This window comes from Mus caroli, chromosome 1 (assembly GCF_900094665.2).
Source record: "Mus caroli chromosome 1, CAROLI_EIJ_v1.1, whole genome shotgun sequence".
Classification (NCBI taxonomy): Eukaryota; Metazoa; Chordata; class Mammalia; order Rodentia; family Muridae; genus Mus; species Mus caroli.
Window position 1 is genome coordinate 1,877,365 of NC_034570.1, and position 14,672 is coordinate 1,892,036.

The window sequence follows — 14,672 nt, forward strand, 5'->3', positions numbered from 1 at the left end:
CTTGAACTCAGAAATCCGCCTGCCTCTGCCTCATAAGTGCTAGGATTAAAGGTGTGGTGTGCCACCATGCCCGGCTCCCATATGAATTTTAGGATAGGTTTTTTTTTTTCCTATTTTTATGAAGAATGAGATGGAAATTTTGATTGGGATTGCATTAAATCTGTAAATAGCTTTTGGAGAATGGCTATTTCCACAGTATTTTAAGTGTATTCATCAGGGACAATGGCTTGAAGTTTTCCTTTTTGTTGTTGTTGTTGTGTCTACATGGTTTGTTTATTAGAGTGATGCTGGCTTTGTAGGGGGTTGGGCATGCTCCTTGTGTTTTTAGTATTTTGAATAATTTAAATAGGATTTATTGTAGATCTTCCTTGAATGTCTGATAGAAGTTTGTTGTGAATTTATTTAACTTTGGACTTTTTTTAAGCTAGAAGAAGATTTTATTTTTATTTCAGTCTCTTCATATGTTATGGGTTTATTTAAATTAACTTGTTCTTAGTTTAATTTTATCCATTTATTTTTGATTTATGCCACTGACTTGGGATTTTCTCCCTCATCTATGTCTATAATTCAGAGGTTTGCTTTTTTTCTGATGTCTCACATTCCCTATCTGTTCTTTCCCGTGTTTTTAGATGTTTCTTTTAATATTTCTTATTTATTTGCTCTAAAGCCCTTTTTTCTTTTAGTCCTGATCCTCTGTCTTCTGTTTGATTCATTTTAATTACAAGGCTTTCCTTTGAATTTTCTGGTTGGACTGTTGGGTTTTTCAGCTCCATCTTCATTTCAGCTTTAGCTTCAATGGTTTTATGTCCTGATTGGATTCAGTTCTCAAGTCTTTGATTAGTCTTTTCCAATTCCCAAACTTCCGTTTGTGTTTTCTTGGGCATCACTCAGGTATTTATTCTCAAGTCCTTTCTCCTTGATTTCATTGAATTCATTTAAACTCTGAATTCTTTGAGGAGGTTTATAATCTTTTAATTCTGTGTCCTGGAGTTTATCTAGGTATTGATCATTGATAAACATTGATTTCTACAGGACTGGTAGGTTTTGGAGAGAAGATATTTGGTTGCTCTTTCTTTCATATTTCTTATTTCTTTCAATATTCTGAAATATTTCATGTTTCATACTTTTAGAATTGACTTGAGGCATGTGGACCTCTTTTGTTAGTTCTGAGTTTCTTGTAGACGGAGCAGGTTGTGGCCAGAAGAGTGGATATTCTGATGGGTTGTGTCTGGAAGGTAGAAATGAACTGGGTGAAATGAAGTCAGGTGATAGAAGGTACTGGTCTGATGTACAGGATGGACTCCTTGTTTAACAGTTCAAGTGTGGAGAGGTAGATCTTGCTAGATAGGAATGTTGGCTGTGATATGAAGAGTTCTATGGCTTGGGGTAGAAAGAATCCTTGTTGAAGCCTAGAATTCCTTTGTTGTGCAGGTAAGGCAGGTGGGCTTGAGTATGAGACTGAGATGCCTGGATTCTGAGTTGGGTGGTATAAATGGATACAGGAGGGTGTGTCCTGGAGGAAGCCTCCAGGTTGGCTGTGGCATAGGCTGGGGACATCAGACTAGCCTGGCACACAGGTTGTTGGACTTGGGTATCTCTAGCTTATTGAGGGAAAGACATGTATGTGGAGGTAAGGGGACTCACTAGGGTAAACCTGGAAGGGGACATGGGAACCTGGGGAGACAGTGACTGAGCTGACTTCTTCAAGGAGATTGCATCTCCTAATAATTCTACCATGTCACAAAAATACTATAGGCTGGCAGCTAAACTCTGTAATAGTAAACTTTGAGGACATTTCAGATTTAAACTAGAGGTATTTCATATTCAGAGGTAGGTTTCTGATTGTATGATTATAGATAGGCACCTTTTAAAAGTACTGGTTAAATGGGAAATTCAAAGGAAGGTGTAAAGAAGTATGGATGTCTGCAAACATCATGTACTTTTTTCATGTCTCTTTGTCTAACTCAGAATTTCTTAGAAAAGTCAACAGAAAGAGAAACTCGCCAAGAGTATGCTCTGGCTATGATTCAATGCAAAGTACTGAAACAGTTGGAGAATTTGGAGCAGCAGAAGTATGATGATGAAGATATCAGTGAAGACATCAAATTTCTTTTGGAAAAACTTGGTGAGAGTGTCCAGGACCTTAGGTGTGTTATCATCTTCATCATTGTCACATAATTACTTGCGATAGCTCATTCTGTAGCCCTTGCTGCCCAGGAACTCACTGTATAGACTTGGAACTCAGAGATTGCTACCTCTGCTGGGCTAAAGATGTATACCACCTGTCCTGGCATTAAAATGCTTTTTAAAATTGCCATATACTAAATCTCTTGATATTTGTTTGACCTTGAACTCCTGGACAGAAGTGATTCTGCCTCAGTCTCTTTAGTGGTTGGACACTATTGGTGTGTGTGGTTGGTTATATAACTTTTAAAGAAACTTTGAATTGATTACAAAGTATGAAAATCATATTTTCCTACAATATTCTGTATTTTGCTGAAACATTCTACATTGTTAACTGTTGCTTAGAGCATTTGGCTATTCTTACTTGGAGAGATTCCTATCATTCTTTATAGAGCACTAGTTGAGTGATATGTATATCTTATATCTGTTTTCATTATTAGGCTTAGGATATGATTATTTAAAAATGCTAGTTTACTTATACTCACTTGTCTGCATTAAGTAACTATTCAAACAGGATATTCTTGTCAGTGTACCCTCTCTATCCTGGTTAAACTGAATTGTCTGTCAACATTAATGGTTCCATCTTTTAAAACTACTTGAAAGTAAGTCCAAGCATGTCTTGATACAGTCTGTTTAGTGGCTCTATTAGCTATTTTTCTCATTCTGCTACTCACACTGAATGACAGTAGTGTTAATCCCAGCAAATGAGAGTAAAGATCATTACCCAAAATATTTGGTCAAATTAAGCAAGCTTTATTTTCTGTCAGACATGGCTAACTCCCTAAAGCAGGGTTTGAAAAAAAAAATAGCATTTAACATAGGAAAAGTAGGCTTTATATAGTCTAAAAAACAACAAGGCCAGGGAATTTTCAGGGGTTGGGAGATTTCCAGAGGGATTTTGGTTACACCAGAGCTTCGCTGAACATTGCAGAATGATTTGGCAGAACATCTTAGCATCTGGGTACATTCACGGTATGAATCAAACTCCAGAGGGTGGGGATCATGTCAGATTCCAGCAACAGGCTAAAGCACAATCAACTTGAATTTTTCTGTACAAAGAAACGAACTTACTCTAATCTTATAACAAAAATAGTCCATCCTTAAGTTGGAGTCAGGCTGGTCAATCAATTCCTGTAATAAAATTTCCTGACAAAGGAGAAAGATTTGTTTATTTTAACTCAGTTCCAGACTGGGTGCCTTCTGGTGTAGAAGTTATGGTGGCTGGAGCTTGTGACAGCTGGTCATATTGTCTCTGCAGTCAGGAAACAGGAAAGGATGAATGGTTGTGCTTCTGTCACTTTCTCCTCCTTATGCAGTCCAGGACCCAGCATAGGGATGAGTGCCATTTAAAAATGCACACGTCTTTGTGCCTTGTCTTCATTGCTTTCTTGTTGCTGTGATAAAGTAATAAAATACCGTGACAAAAGCAATATAAGGAAGAAAGTATTTATGTTAGCTTACAGTTGTCAAGGGATAAGAAAGTCAATGATGAGCAAGACTTGGGAAGGCAGCAACAGGCATCTGGTGGGTCACATTACATCTGCATTCAGAAAGCAGACAGTGAACAGGAAATTTGAATCTGAAAAGACTCTAGGTCCATCTTCAGTAACCTACTTCTTCCAAGACTCCATCTTGTAAAGATCCCACAGTCATCTCAGACTGGGCACCCCCACCTAGGGACCAAGTGTTAAAGATGAGACTAAGTGGGCCAGTTAACATTCACACCAGAAACTTCAAATCAAGTTGACAAATCAACCCACAGTAAATAAACCACACTTAAAAACAACCAAGTTGATGGCCTAATCGGCCATCACTGGAAAGGGAGGCCCATTGGACATGCAAACTTTATATGCCCCAGTACAGAGGAATGCCAGGGCCAAAAAGTGGGAGTGGGTGGGTAGGGGAGTGGGTGGGGAGGGTATGGGGGACTTTTGGGATAGCATTGAAAATGTAATTGAGGGAAATACCTAATAAAAATATTTAAATAAATAAATAAATAAACATTTGGATTTGTTAAAAAAAAAAAAAACCAAAAAAAAAAAAAAAACAACCAACCAAGTTACATACAAGTTTAGTTACTGAGTTTTGAATTACATTGTATTTTGTTAACATATAGAATTTTTGCTTTAATTTTGAAAGGTTATTTCAACAAGTCATGTTTATATTAATAGTCATACTTAGTATTATATGAATACATGTGTGATATTGTTTTTGTGATATAAGATTATCTGCTTTTTACTTATATTTACAATAATATATCTACTGGCTTGGCAAATTACACTGCTTTGACTCTCAGGGTAGAAATTGTCATTTTTCTAATATAAACTAATACATATTCATATATTAATTGGGAATAAAGATTTTGGTAGCAAGTAATGATTTTAATATTCACACCAAGCATTCAACTTTGGCAATGTTGGACCTTAGTTTCTATGATTTGTTGGTGATTAAACTGTTTAAGTTTATAGTAGTGGTTAATATTTAGAGGGCAGTGAGGCATTGTAGTTGTTATTCTTGTTATTTTTTGAAACAGGGTCTTAACTATGTAGCCTTGTCTGACCTAGAAATGGGTATATAGATCAAATTGGCCTTGAACTAACAGAGGTCTGCCTGCCTCTGCTTCTTGAGTGCTGGGATTTTAAGTGTGTATAAAGACCAGACTCAGTCTTTGTAACTAAGTCATATTTTAATTTGCTTAATTTTGTAGTAGCCCTTAGATTCTTATAACTGGAATTTTTAAATAATTTTATAGCTCATTTGATGAATACAGTTCAGAACTTAAATCTGGAAGATTGGAATGGAGCCCTGTACACAAGTCTGAGAAATTTTGGAGAGAAAATGCCGTGAGGTTGAATGAGAAGAACTATGAACTCTTGAAGTAAGTTTGGATCCCATGTTCTGCTCTATAATTATACAGATCTTCATTAACATTTAGCTTTGTTATTAGGTGCTCTGTCATTTTCATTTATGTTTTCTTGCTAAGTAATCTGTTGAATACTTTGTATGCTTTTGATCAGTTAGGTGTTAATCTTTTCCAAGAGAAGTTCCTGTCAATTTGATAAACTTTTTTTTTAATGACAATTTGATATTCTGAGCATGACTTTTTGTCCTGTATTCACTGAGACTATTTTACCTTTGATTTACCATTTTACTATTAACTGTGACCTTGACAAACACAAGCTATTGATTTTAAGAGAGTCAATCTCCTAATATTGCTGAATATGGCTAGTGCTTTTCTGTGTCTTGGTTAAGATTTTGCCTACCAAGGGCAAAGAGATATCCTTGTATTTTTTGTTTTGCTCTGTTTTTCTGTGGTACTGGGATTAACCCTAGGACCTAGACCATTGATTGCCAGGTAAGTTTTCTACTCAAGCGGCTGTATTCCATCTTTTTTTTTTTTTTTTTTTTTAAAGTTTTTCTCTTTCTTCTTTTTTCCTTTTCCCCTTTTCCTCAGTGTCCCCTTTTTTCCTGTAGCCTAGGCCTGACCTGGAACTCATGACAATCCTCCTGACTCAGCCTCCCACATGCTGGAATTACAGGTGTGTGTTACTGATCTCTGCCTGCTTGTTCTTCTCTTCCTTTCTCTTTGGAAGATCCTTACTAAATAGTATTTCCAAGGTTGGCTATGGCAATTAATAATTAATTAATTATGTAACAGTTTCTACATTGAAACAACCTATTAATTGATAGTTACACAATGAAGGTACCTTATTGTTTTTTGTTTTTTGTTTTGTTTGTTTTTTTTTCGAGACAGGGTTTCTCTGTATAGCCCTGGCTGTCCTGGAACTCACTTTGTAGACCAGGCTGGCCTTGAACTCAGAAATCCGCCTGCCTCTGCCTCTTGAGTGCTGGGATTAAAGGAGTGCGCCACCACGCCCGGCGAAGGTACCTTTTTATACTATTTTATTCATAGCTTTGTTGTCTGACCTTATATTTTGGTCTCCAATCTATCCAAAGTTATGGTCATGAATTATGGTTGGGAAGTAGAAATCAAAATTTACCCTTTATGTAATATCTAATTGAAAATTGTACTTCTTAGGTTAGGGATGTCACTCAATGGCTAAGAGTAGTGCTTGCCACACAGTCCTTAGTATCCCTAGCACATACATAAAAAGCTGGGTGTGGTCCATGCACCTTTAACCTCCATTGTGGTGTGATCAGGGGTGGCAGGGTGGACAGACAGGAAGATTCCTAGAACTTACCAGCAGACAGTGTAGCCAACAAAACAAAACAAAAGAAAAGCTTGGCAAGTCTATGTTCAGTGAAAGACTGTCAAGGGAATAAGGCAGAGAGTAATAAGAGAAAGATACCCATATGGCTGTCTCTGGTCTATGGGCTTGTATGCACACACAATTAAAAGACCAAAATAGCATTTCCGTTTGGATTCTGTAGCTCTGTTCTCTCATGATAACATGATTAAATGTATATTCCTTCCTTTTGAATTGAAATATTTATATACTATATATTTAATCTATTAAAAATATAATTCAGTGAATTTTTAGTATATTTACAATAGTGTAGGATTTCTAGTACTCAAAGTTTTGAAACATTTTTATCACTTCAAAAAGATATTTCAGTGTCCCTAGTTATTACCTCTCCATACAACTCATTAACTAACTAACCTTAACTAACTAGCCTTAACTAACCTTTCATCTGTTTTATGTTTCTATGAATTTGCTTATTACAGAAATCTTATATGTAAATGTAATAATCTATTTGTCTTTAAAATCTTCTATTAAATATCTGACAAATTTTGTACATATTTAGTGCATTCTGATTGCTCCTACCATCACCCTGTCTTTTTTCCCCTCATCTCTAACTCACCTATCTCCTTTATACAAATCCCTTTCTCCCCATCATGTCCTTTTTGTCCTTTTGACACTGGTATCTTTCATGGTTCATCCAAGTTGAAGCGCTTATGAGTACTTATTCCTTCATATAGATGAATAGTACTCCAGTGTACATACAAGACTGTTGATTATTTTAATCCACAAGCTCATGCACAGTAGTTCATTCTGCCTTTGACCGTGAATAGTGATCCCACTAGTAGTACTTACTGTACAAGTTGATATGGGAACATATATTTTTCTTGAGGCAGCTAGTTATATTGCATTTGCAGTCAAGAAGTAGGAGGAAGACTGGGAGCTTGGAGAGATGGCTGACTGGTTAAGAACACTTGTTGCTCTTCCAGAGGACCCAGATTTGATTCCTAACATCCACATAATGGCTCCAGTTCCAGAGGATTGACTGCTCTCTTCTGGTGTCTGCAGGCAGTGGGTGTACATGTAGACAAAATACCCAAACACATTAAAAAAACCCCAGAAAACAAAATACAGAGAGGGATGAATTCTTTGTTTATCCTACTTTTCCATTTTTTATGCAATCCAGAATTCCAGTCTAGTAGTGGGATGCTGAGTCTTATTATAGTAACTATATTTAGCTCTTTGTAGAATTGACAAACTAGTTCCCAAAGTGGCTGTACAGCTTTATATTCCTACCATCATTATATAAGAATTCTGGTTTCTGGGCTGGAGAGATGGCTCAGTGGTTAAGAGCACTGACTGCTCTTCCAGAGGTCCTGAGTTCAAATCCCAGCAAGCAACCACATGGCGGCTCATAATCATCTGTAATGGGATAGGATGCCCTCTTCTGGTGGGTCTGAAGATAGCAACAGTCAGTATACTTGCATACATTAAAAAAAATAATAAATGAATAAATAAAAAGGGATTCTGGTTTTTGTACCTTTTAACCAAAATTGGGGATTGAATCAGGGCTTTATTCATACTAGGCAAGCTCTGTACTATTGAACACTGAGACTTATAACTATTTGGATATGGGCTTTATATTTTAAGTATTTTAGGATATGTAGTTATATTTCATTGCCACCCCCTCCCACACACACTGGGATTTATTGCCTGGTGGTTAATTATCTCAAGTATCTTTTACTGATCTTTTGTCCGTCTTCTAAGGAAAAGCACCTATTTCAATCTTGGCTTCTATTTTTTTTTTTTTCTTCTTTTAAAATTGGGTTGCCTTTTGGTATTTTTTTGTAAGAGTTCTTCATACAGATTACCCTTAATCTATATGGAGTTGCATATTAAGAAACTTCATTGTATGTTGAAAATTTATTTAAACACTTAACCACCGGGCATTATAGCTTTAGTAACACAGTGCCCTGTTGACAGTCAGTTGTTTACCCTCATGATCATGAGAAAGCTGTGGTTCTCTGTCTGCCCCACTTTACAGCAGAGCATCATAGTATATGCTGATAGCCTGACAAAGGCTATAAGTAAAAGCTCAAATAATGAGTTGACCCTTGTAAGTTTTTTTTTTTTTTTTGAGAGGAGGACATCTGAACTTTTTGGCTGCAAGTACCCATTATATTTGATTGGAAATATTTGTCTAATTTTGTATGCTGCCTTCTTATTTTCTTGATAGTGTCTTTTGAAGGACAAAATCTTTAAAATCAAACTTTACTTTTGACTTGTATTGGTTCCTTCTACTTTTGGTATCATCACAAAGGATTTATGTCAAACTCAAGTTATAAAAATGTTTCCAAGAATTTCTCTTTTTCCTTTCATTTCTTCCCTCCTCTGCACATGCACGCACGTGCGCGCGCACACACACACACACACACACACACACACACACACACACACAGTGTCAGATAATACATACACTTTTAAAATTGACTTAAACTTTAGAATAGTTTTAAGTTATAAAAATTGAGCACAAAGAATATCCTCATATATTCTCTTCATCCTTAGCACACAGTTTGTGCTAGCATATTTTGTACTTTTAAAACAGTCTTGCTGTATAATTCTGTCTAGCCTCGAACTTGAACAGTCTCTTCCCTTGGCCTCACAAATGCTAGAATTACAGGTATGTGCCACCTTTCCCAGTTAATTTCCTATATCGCATTAGTATGATACATTCACTAAAGTCAGTGAAGGATGAGTAGTCACAATGCTTATTTTCTCTGCTTTTACAGTACACAGATAAAATCTATCATTTGTTCCCATGGCCCACAGTCTCACTAGTCTGGCTCTGAGTGGTTCTGTCCATTCTTACTTCATAAGCTTTGCCTAATTAAGCAGTTCAGAGGCAAAAATCTTCTCTAATTATCATGATTTCCTGCATGTGCCCATTGTTAAGGTTTTCACCTTCACGAAGAATCATGTAATTTTCCTTTTCTGTATTAAAAGTTGAAGATTATCTTCTATCTCTTCTACTTTGCTTTCTTCCCTTCTTTATTCAGTTCTTCCAGTGGGTACCACATCATAACCTGGGAGTTCTTGACCACAGATCTGATGTGTATCCTTTCCTTTTTGATCCCTCAGAAATCTTCAGCTCTAGAAAATGTCAAGTTAGTACCTATATTTCACCCTCTCCTTTACAACTTACCATCAAATCAGTGGCTCAAGTAGAGGATGACAGCCATATGTCTTTTCGCCATTGGAATTCCTTCCTTATATAAGGGAGATTCTGCTGGGTAGCCATGCCAAGTTCAGTTGTATGTTTTATTACACATAGCAGCAGCTTGCAACTGCCATGGGTAACTAGTGCTTGTTGGCGGTTTTGTCCTGTATTTGCTATTTTCAAAGAATGTAGCATATAGTCTAGACCTTGAACAACTGTTAGTGTGTTCCCATACTCACAGAACAGACCCTTGATGAGTACATCAAGCAGGGACACTACCAGATATTATATAAAAGACAACCATCTACGCCTCCTGCAGTAGACACTCCAACTTCAAATGGCTTAGTGTTAGTTATATGTCTTTCTCCCCATAGGAAGGCCCATATAATTCTGCCATAACAACAAGATATTTCATAAAGGGAGAGAGAAGCTACTTGCTGAGACTGCCTTCATGGGTGGTCTACCCTCAGCTTGCAGTCAAAGCAAGGGCAGTGCAATTGCGCCTCCCAAAGTTACCTTTAGTTTTATCACAGCCTGTGTGTTGGGTGCAGAGTTGTGCTAACTTTTCCTGGTGATGTGCAACCAAATATTTACTCACCCCAAATAGTGTTCTAGTGACAGTCCAGAGTACCATTCCATCAAAGTCTAGCTTAGTGAACTGATGAGCTCATTTTGTTGGCTAGTTACTCAGCATGGGCTAATACCCCATCTCTAGAATCCTACAGATTATAGGAAGAGAGGTTGCTTCTAGGAGTGTGGGCACGCCATCGTTGCTGATGACCTTATGGAACTGTATCATGGAGTCCTCCTTTTGGTTAGCAGCTTACAGCTTTCTAAAACTCCAGTTCTGGGGGTTCTGTCTCTCTCTTCTGGCTTCCACGGGCATAGAATGTACATGGTATATAGACATACATTCAGGGAAAACATCCATACACATAAAATGAAAATAAAATAGAATAATTTAAAGAGGAACATGGACAGTTTAGAGTATTCAAAAATATAAATAAATATTTGGAAAGCTGAATGTGTATTTTGTTTTTATCTTCTAGATTTTCATGTGTTTACATTGAAGGAGTTATTATCAATGTGCTGTTGTATGTAGAATATGGATAGGCAGGCTGCAGATAATTTGATTCATTTTCAACACTTGTTATATCCTGAGACACATTAACTTCTGAGTTCCATTTAATCAAAAATGGTTTGTGAAGAATGTATGTACATCAACATGAAAATGAATATGTATTACCATCATGCTTCTTTTTTCTTGGTAATTTGGGAATCCAGATTTCTCAGTTAATTCAGAAGATAGAAGGTGTGTAATTAGTCCATAACAAAAAGATCCTCTGATTGACAGCGTCTTCATTTGTACTCCTATCATTTACAGATTTCAGGTAGATGACAGGTTGAGATGGTTGCAAAAGTTTTATGGGTAGACTTTTAAGTTTTAGTATTAGCAAATGTCAGATAAAATGGGATTTAGAAACTAAGCAGCTTTTGTAGATTTGAATGTATTTGTTTTTTTGACACAGGCTGACTTAGAACTCTTGCATTCCTAGTCTTAGCTTCTCCCTTCCAGTGACAGAATTATAGAGATAGAGCATTACATCTAGTTTAGAATAACAGAAAAATGTAGAAATCTTAGTATTTTATTACAAGTAGACATTTATTTGTGAGCTAATTGTGCCTACATGTTTGTCTAGCATGCAGAAGCCTGTTGAGATTAGGTGTCAGATCCCCTGAAACTAGAGTTTCAGATAGTTGTGAGCCACTATGTGGGTGGATGCTAGGAACTAAAGCCCAGTCCTCTGCCAAAGCAGTAAATGTTCTCAACCACTGAGCCGTCTCTTAAAAAAATACACTTGGTTTTGAGATTATGATATAATTACGTCCCCCTACTCCTTCCTCTAAAACCTTCCCAATACTCCTCGCTGCTCTCCTTCAAACTCACAGCTTCTTTTTTACTAAGTTGCTATGCATGCATATGTATATAGATAAATAGTACTAAATATTGTCTCTTCAGTCTTCATAATGTTACTTGCAAGTTTGTTTGCAGAGCTGATGGTCATTGGACAACTTACTTTTGTGTTCTTCTCAGAGGAGGACCACCTCTTCCATTGAGTCATTTCTTGAGCCCTCCTTTAAGTAGCAATTTTTAAGGGAGAGTAATAGTTGAGTATTTTAGAAAAGTTAGATGAGCTTTAAAAAATGTGAGTGTGTGTGTGTGTGTGTGTGTGTGTGCGCGCGCGTGCGCGCGCGCGTGTGTGTCTTCGTCTTAGTTAGGTTTATATCCCTGTGATAAAGACCATGACCTAAAACATGTTGGGAGTAGGTTTTTCCCTTTGCCAGAAGATATTAATTACAAATAGCTTTTTGATTAGGGGTAGGACCCTGTGTCTGTTCCCAACTTTCATTGCTGGCACCCTGTCTGGCTTGAATCTGTGCAGGTCTTATGTGTGTTGCTACAGTCTCTGTGACCTCATAGGTAATCAGTCCTGCTGTATCTGCAAGATACTGTTTTCCTTGGAATCATACATCACCTCCGTTTCTTTAGGTGTTTGTGCCTCCTCTTCCTCATAGATTCTTGAGCCTTGAGGAAAGGAGTTTGATGAAGACAAACCATTTAGGACTTAGTGCTCCAACGTCTCTCATTCTCCGCACATTGTGCAGTTATGGGTCTCTATTAGCGTCCCTCCACTACTAAAAGAAGCTTCTTTGATGTGAGTTGAGCAAGGCACTGACTTATGAGCGCAATAGTTAGTATGTTATTAGGAGTCATTTTATTGCCATATAGCTTTAGCAGAATAATAGTAGTAGGCTTTCTCCTAGACCCATGACCTATCTAGTCTCAGGTTATGTTTTTAGAATTGTATATAAATGCAACTGCTTATAAAGCTGGGGGGAGGGTAATCTGTATATATGTATAAAGGTTTGAAAAGTGCTAACATGGATATAATGGTGAAATCCTTAGAAACGTCTGCTTTGAGTAAGATGTCTATATTATACCTATGTTAATTGTACTCTGTAGAAAAATAAACAGTTTGATATGTTGGAATTAAATTTATTTCAGAATCTTGACAAAACTTCTGGAGGTATCAGATGATCCACAAGTCTTAGCTGTTGCTGCTCATGATGTTGGAGAATATGTCCGGCATTATCCCCGGGGAAAACGGTAAAAGACAAAGACAAACCTATGTTTCATTTTGGTTTCTTGAAACAATCCAAAGTAATGTTCTTTACTAAATCAGAGTAATTAGGAGAGAAGCTAATGAAGAAAATGAACTCAGCTAAAATGACTACTATAAAAGTATAAATACACTTGCATTAATACTTTTGTGTAATTGTCAGTGGAGATTATTAGAAGTTTCTTATTAAAAGTTTCCTTTGTTTTAATTCCATAGCCATCTTGTGAACACTGTTTTCCCCTACTACTCATAGTTATGGACATGAATGAGAGGTTGTTATTGACTGAAGTTACAAACCATAGAATTGAATACGGAGTCTGTAAGGAAAAGTTATAGTAGATGCATAGTAATATAATCATGCATTTCAAAATATTGAGGTGTGGTTATATAATTAAATGTACTTAGATATACTGACAACAAAACAATGATATATATGTTTATTTGGCAAAGTAGAATCTGAAGACTTTCAGTACTTTATTTTTCTTTAAAAAGAAAAAGAACAAAAAGAATAAATACCCTGTAAATAAATAAATAAATGAATGAATAAATAGCTAAGCCACTTAGGACAAAAACAAAAGAAAAGAAAATTGCTTTGGTATCTCACATTTGATGACATTTGGATGGTAGACTTAACTTATTAAGGTAATCACAGCTGCTAAGATATGTCATCATAAAATGCCAGGATTCATTTAAGAGTCATTATCAAAAGATAGTTGCCGCATTTATTAGCTAGCCATAAAAAACAAGAAGTGGACGTTTTCTCCTGGTTCAGTGAAAAAAAATCTCAGCAAAGACCTTGAATTTTTGAGGGATTCAAATTCAGAAGAAATAAAAGGAAGGAGAGAGAGGAAATCAGTTACATGTTTGATTAGAAAGGTCCAGTGTCATACCTCCCAACCCTGCAGACAGCATTCACTGTTTCTAACAGGAGCCAGTGTGGATTGCTGTTTATTCTTCTTTTATATGTTTGTTTGATTTTTATTTTTTCCTTTTATTGAAAATAGTTTTTTTCTCATATAATGTCCTGATTATAATTTCTTCTCTCTCTTCCTCCCAGTTGCTCTGCACCTTCCCTCCCATCCATATCCACTCCGTTTTCTCCCAGTAGAAGGCTAACAGGCTGCTAAGGGATAATAATAAAATATAATAAGATAAAACAAAACTAACACATCATAATTGGACAAATCAAGAAAACAGAAGAAAAAGAACCCAAGAGAATGTACAGAAACAGAAACCCACTCATTGGCACACTTAGGAATCCTATTAAAAAAACTAAACTGGAAACCATAATATATACATAAGGACCTGGTGTAGACCCATTCAGGCCATGTGCATGGTACTTTAGTCTCTGTGAGTTTATATGAGCTCTGATTATGTTGAATTAGGGGCCCTTGTTTTCTGGGTATTCTTGATATTTTATATGTTATTTTCATAGTTGCTTTTGTGTTTAGAAGGAATACTTTTGAAACAGTAGCCTGTTTTGTGTATTCAGATAGAAAACATAACAGGTAGTTATTGCTCCCAAATTACAAATTTAATAACTGTTATTGAGCTGTGGGGTTTAGTGACAGAGCATGTGCCTAGCATATAAGGTTTCCATCTATAGCACCCACCCACTGCAAAATGTCCTCAATAAATTGAAATAGTAGATTAGTCATATTTATACTTGTGACAGTCTCAATACTAGGAACCCCTTCATCCACATAGTATTAACTGCTGGACATAACTAGTCCTCCACTCATATCTTGCATAATTAGTATTATCCAGTCAATACAGCAGTGTGCCAGCAATTTGAACACCCTTTTAAACTCTTTACAAGGGGCTAGTGTAGCTGAAAAACCTGGAATGCCATAATGGGCTTTTAATTTTCTTTTTCTTTTTTTTTTT

The 14,672-nt window shown here is 36.5% G+C and overlaps 1 protein-coding gene across 3 annotated transcripts in view; it reads left to right on the top strand.

Annotated features, from left to right (window-relative positions):
- The window catches only part of Atp6v1h (ATPase H+ transporting V1 subunit H), a 67,627-nt gene that overhangs the window by 36,314 nt on the left and 16,641 nt on the right, over positions 1-14,672 (top strand). For all 3 annotated transcript variants that reach the window (XM_021176995.2, XM_021176841.2, XM_021176920.2), the window contains 3 exons: positions 1,969-2,147; positions 4,937-5,062; positions 12,671-12,772. In XM_021176995.2, coding sequence (XP_021032654.1) covers positions 1,969-2,147; positions 4,937-5,062; positions 12,671-12,772 — 407 coding nt within the window. The remainder of the gene's footprint in view (positions 1-1,968; positions 2,148-4,936; positions 5,063-12,670; positions 12,773-14,672) is intronic.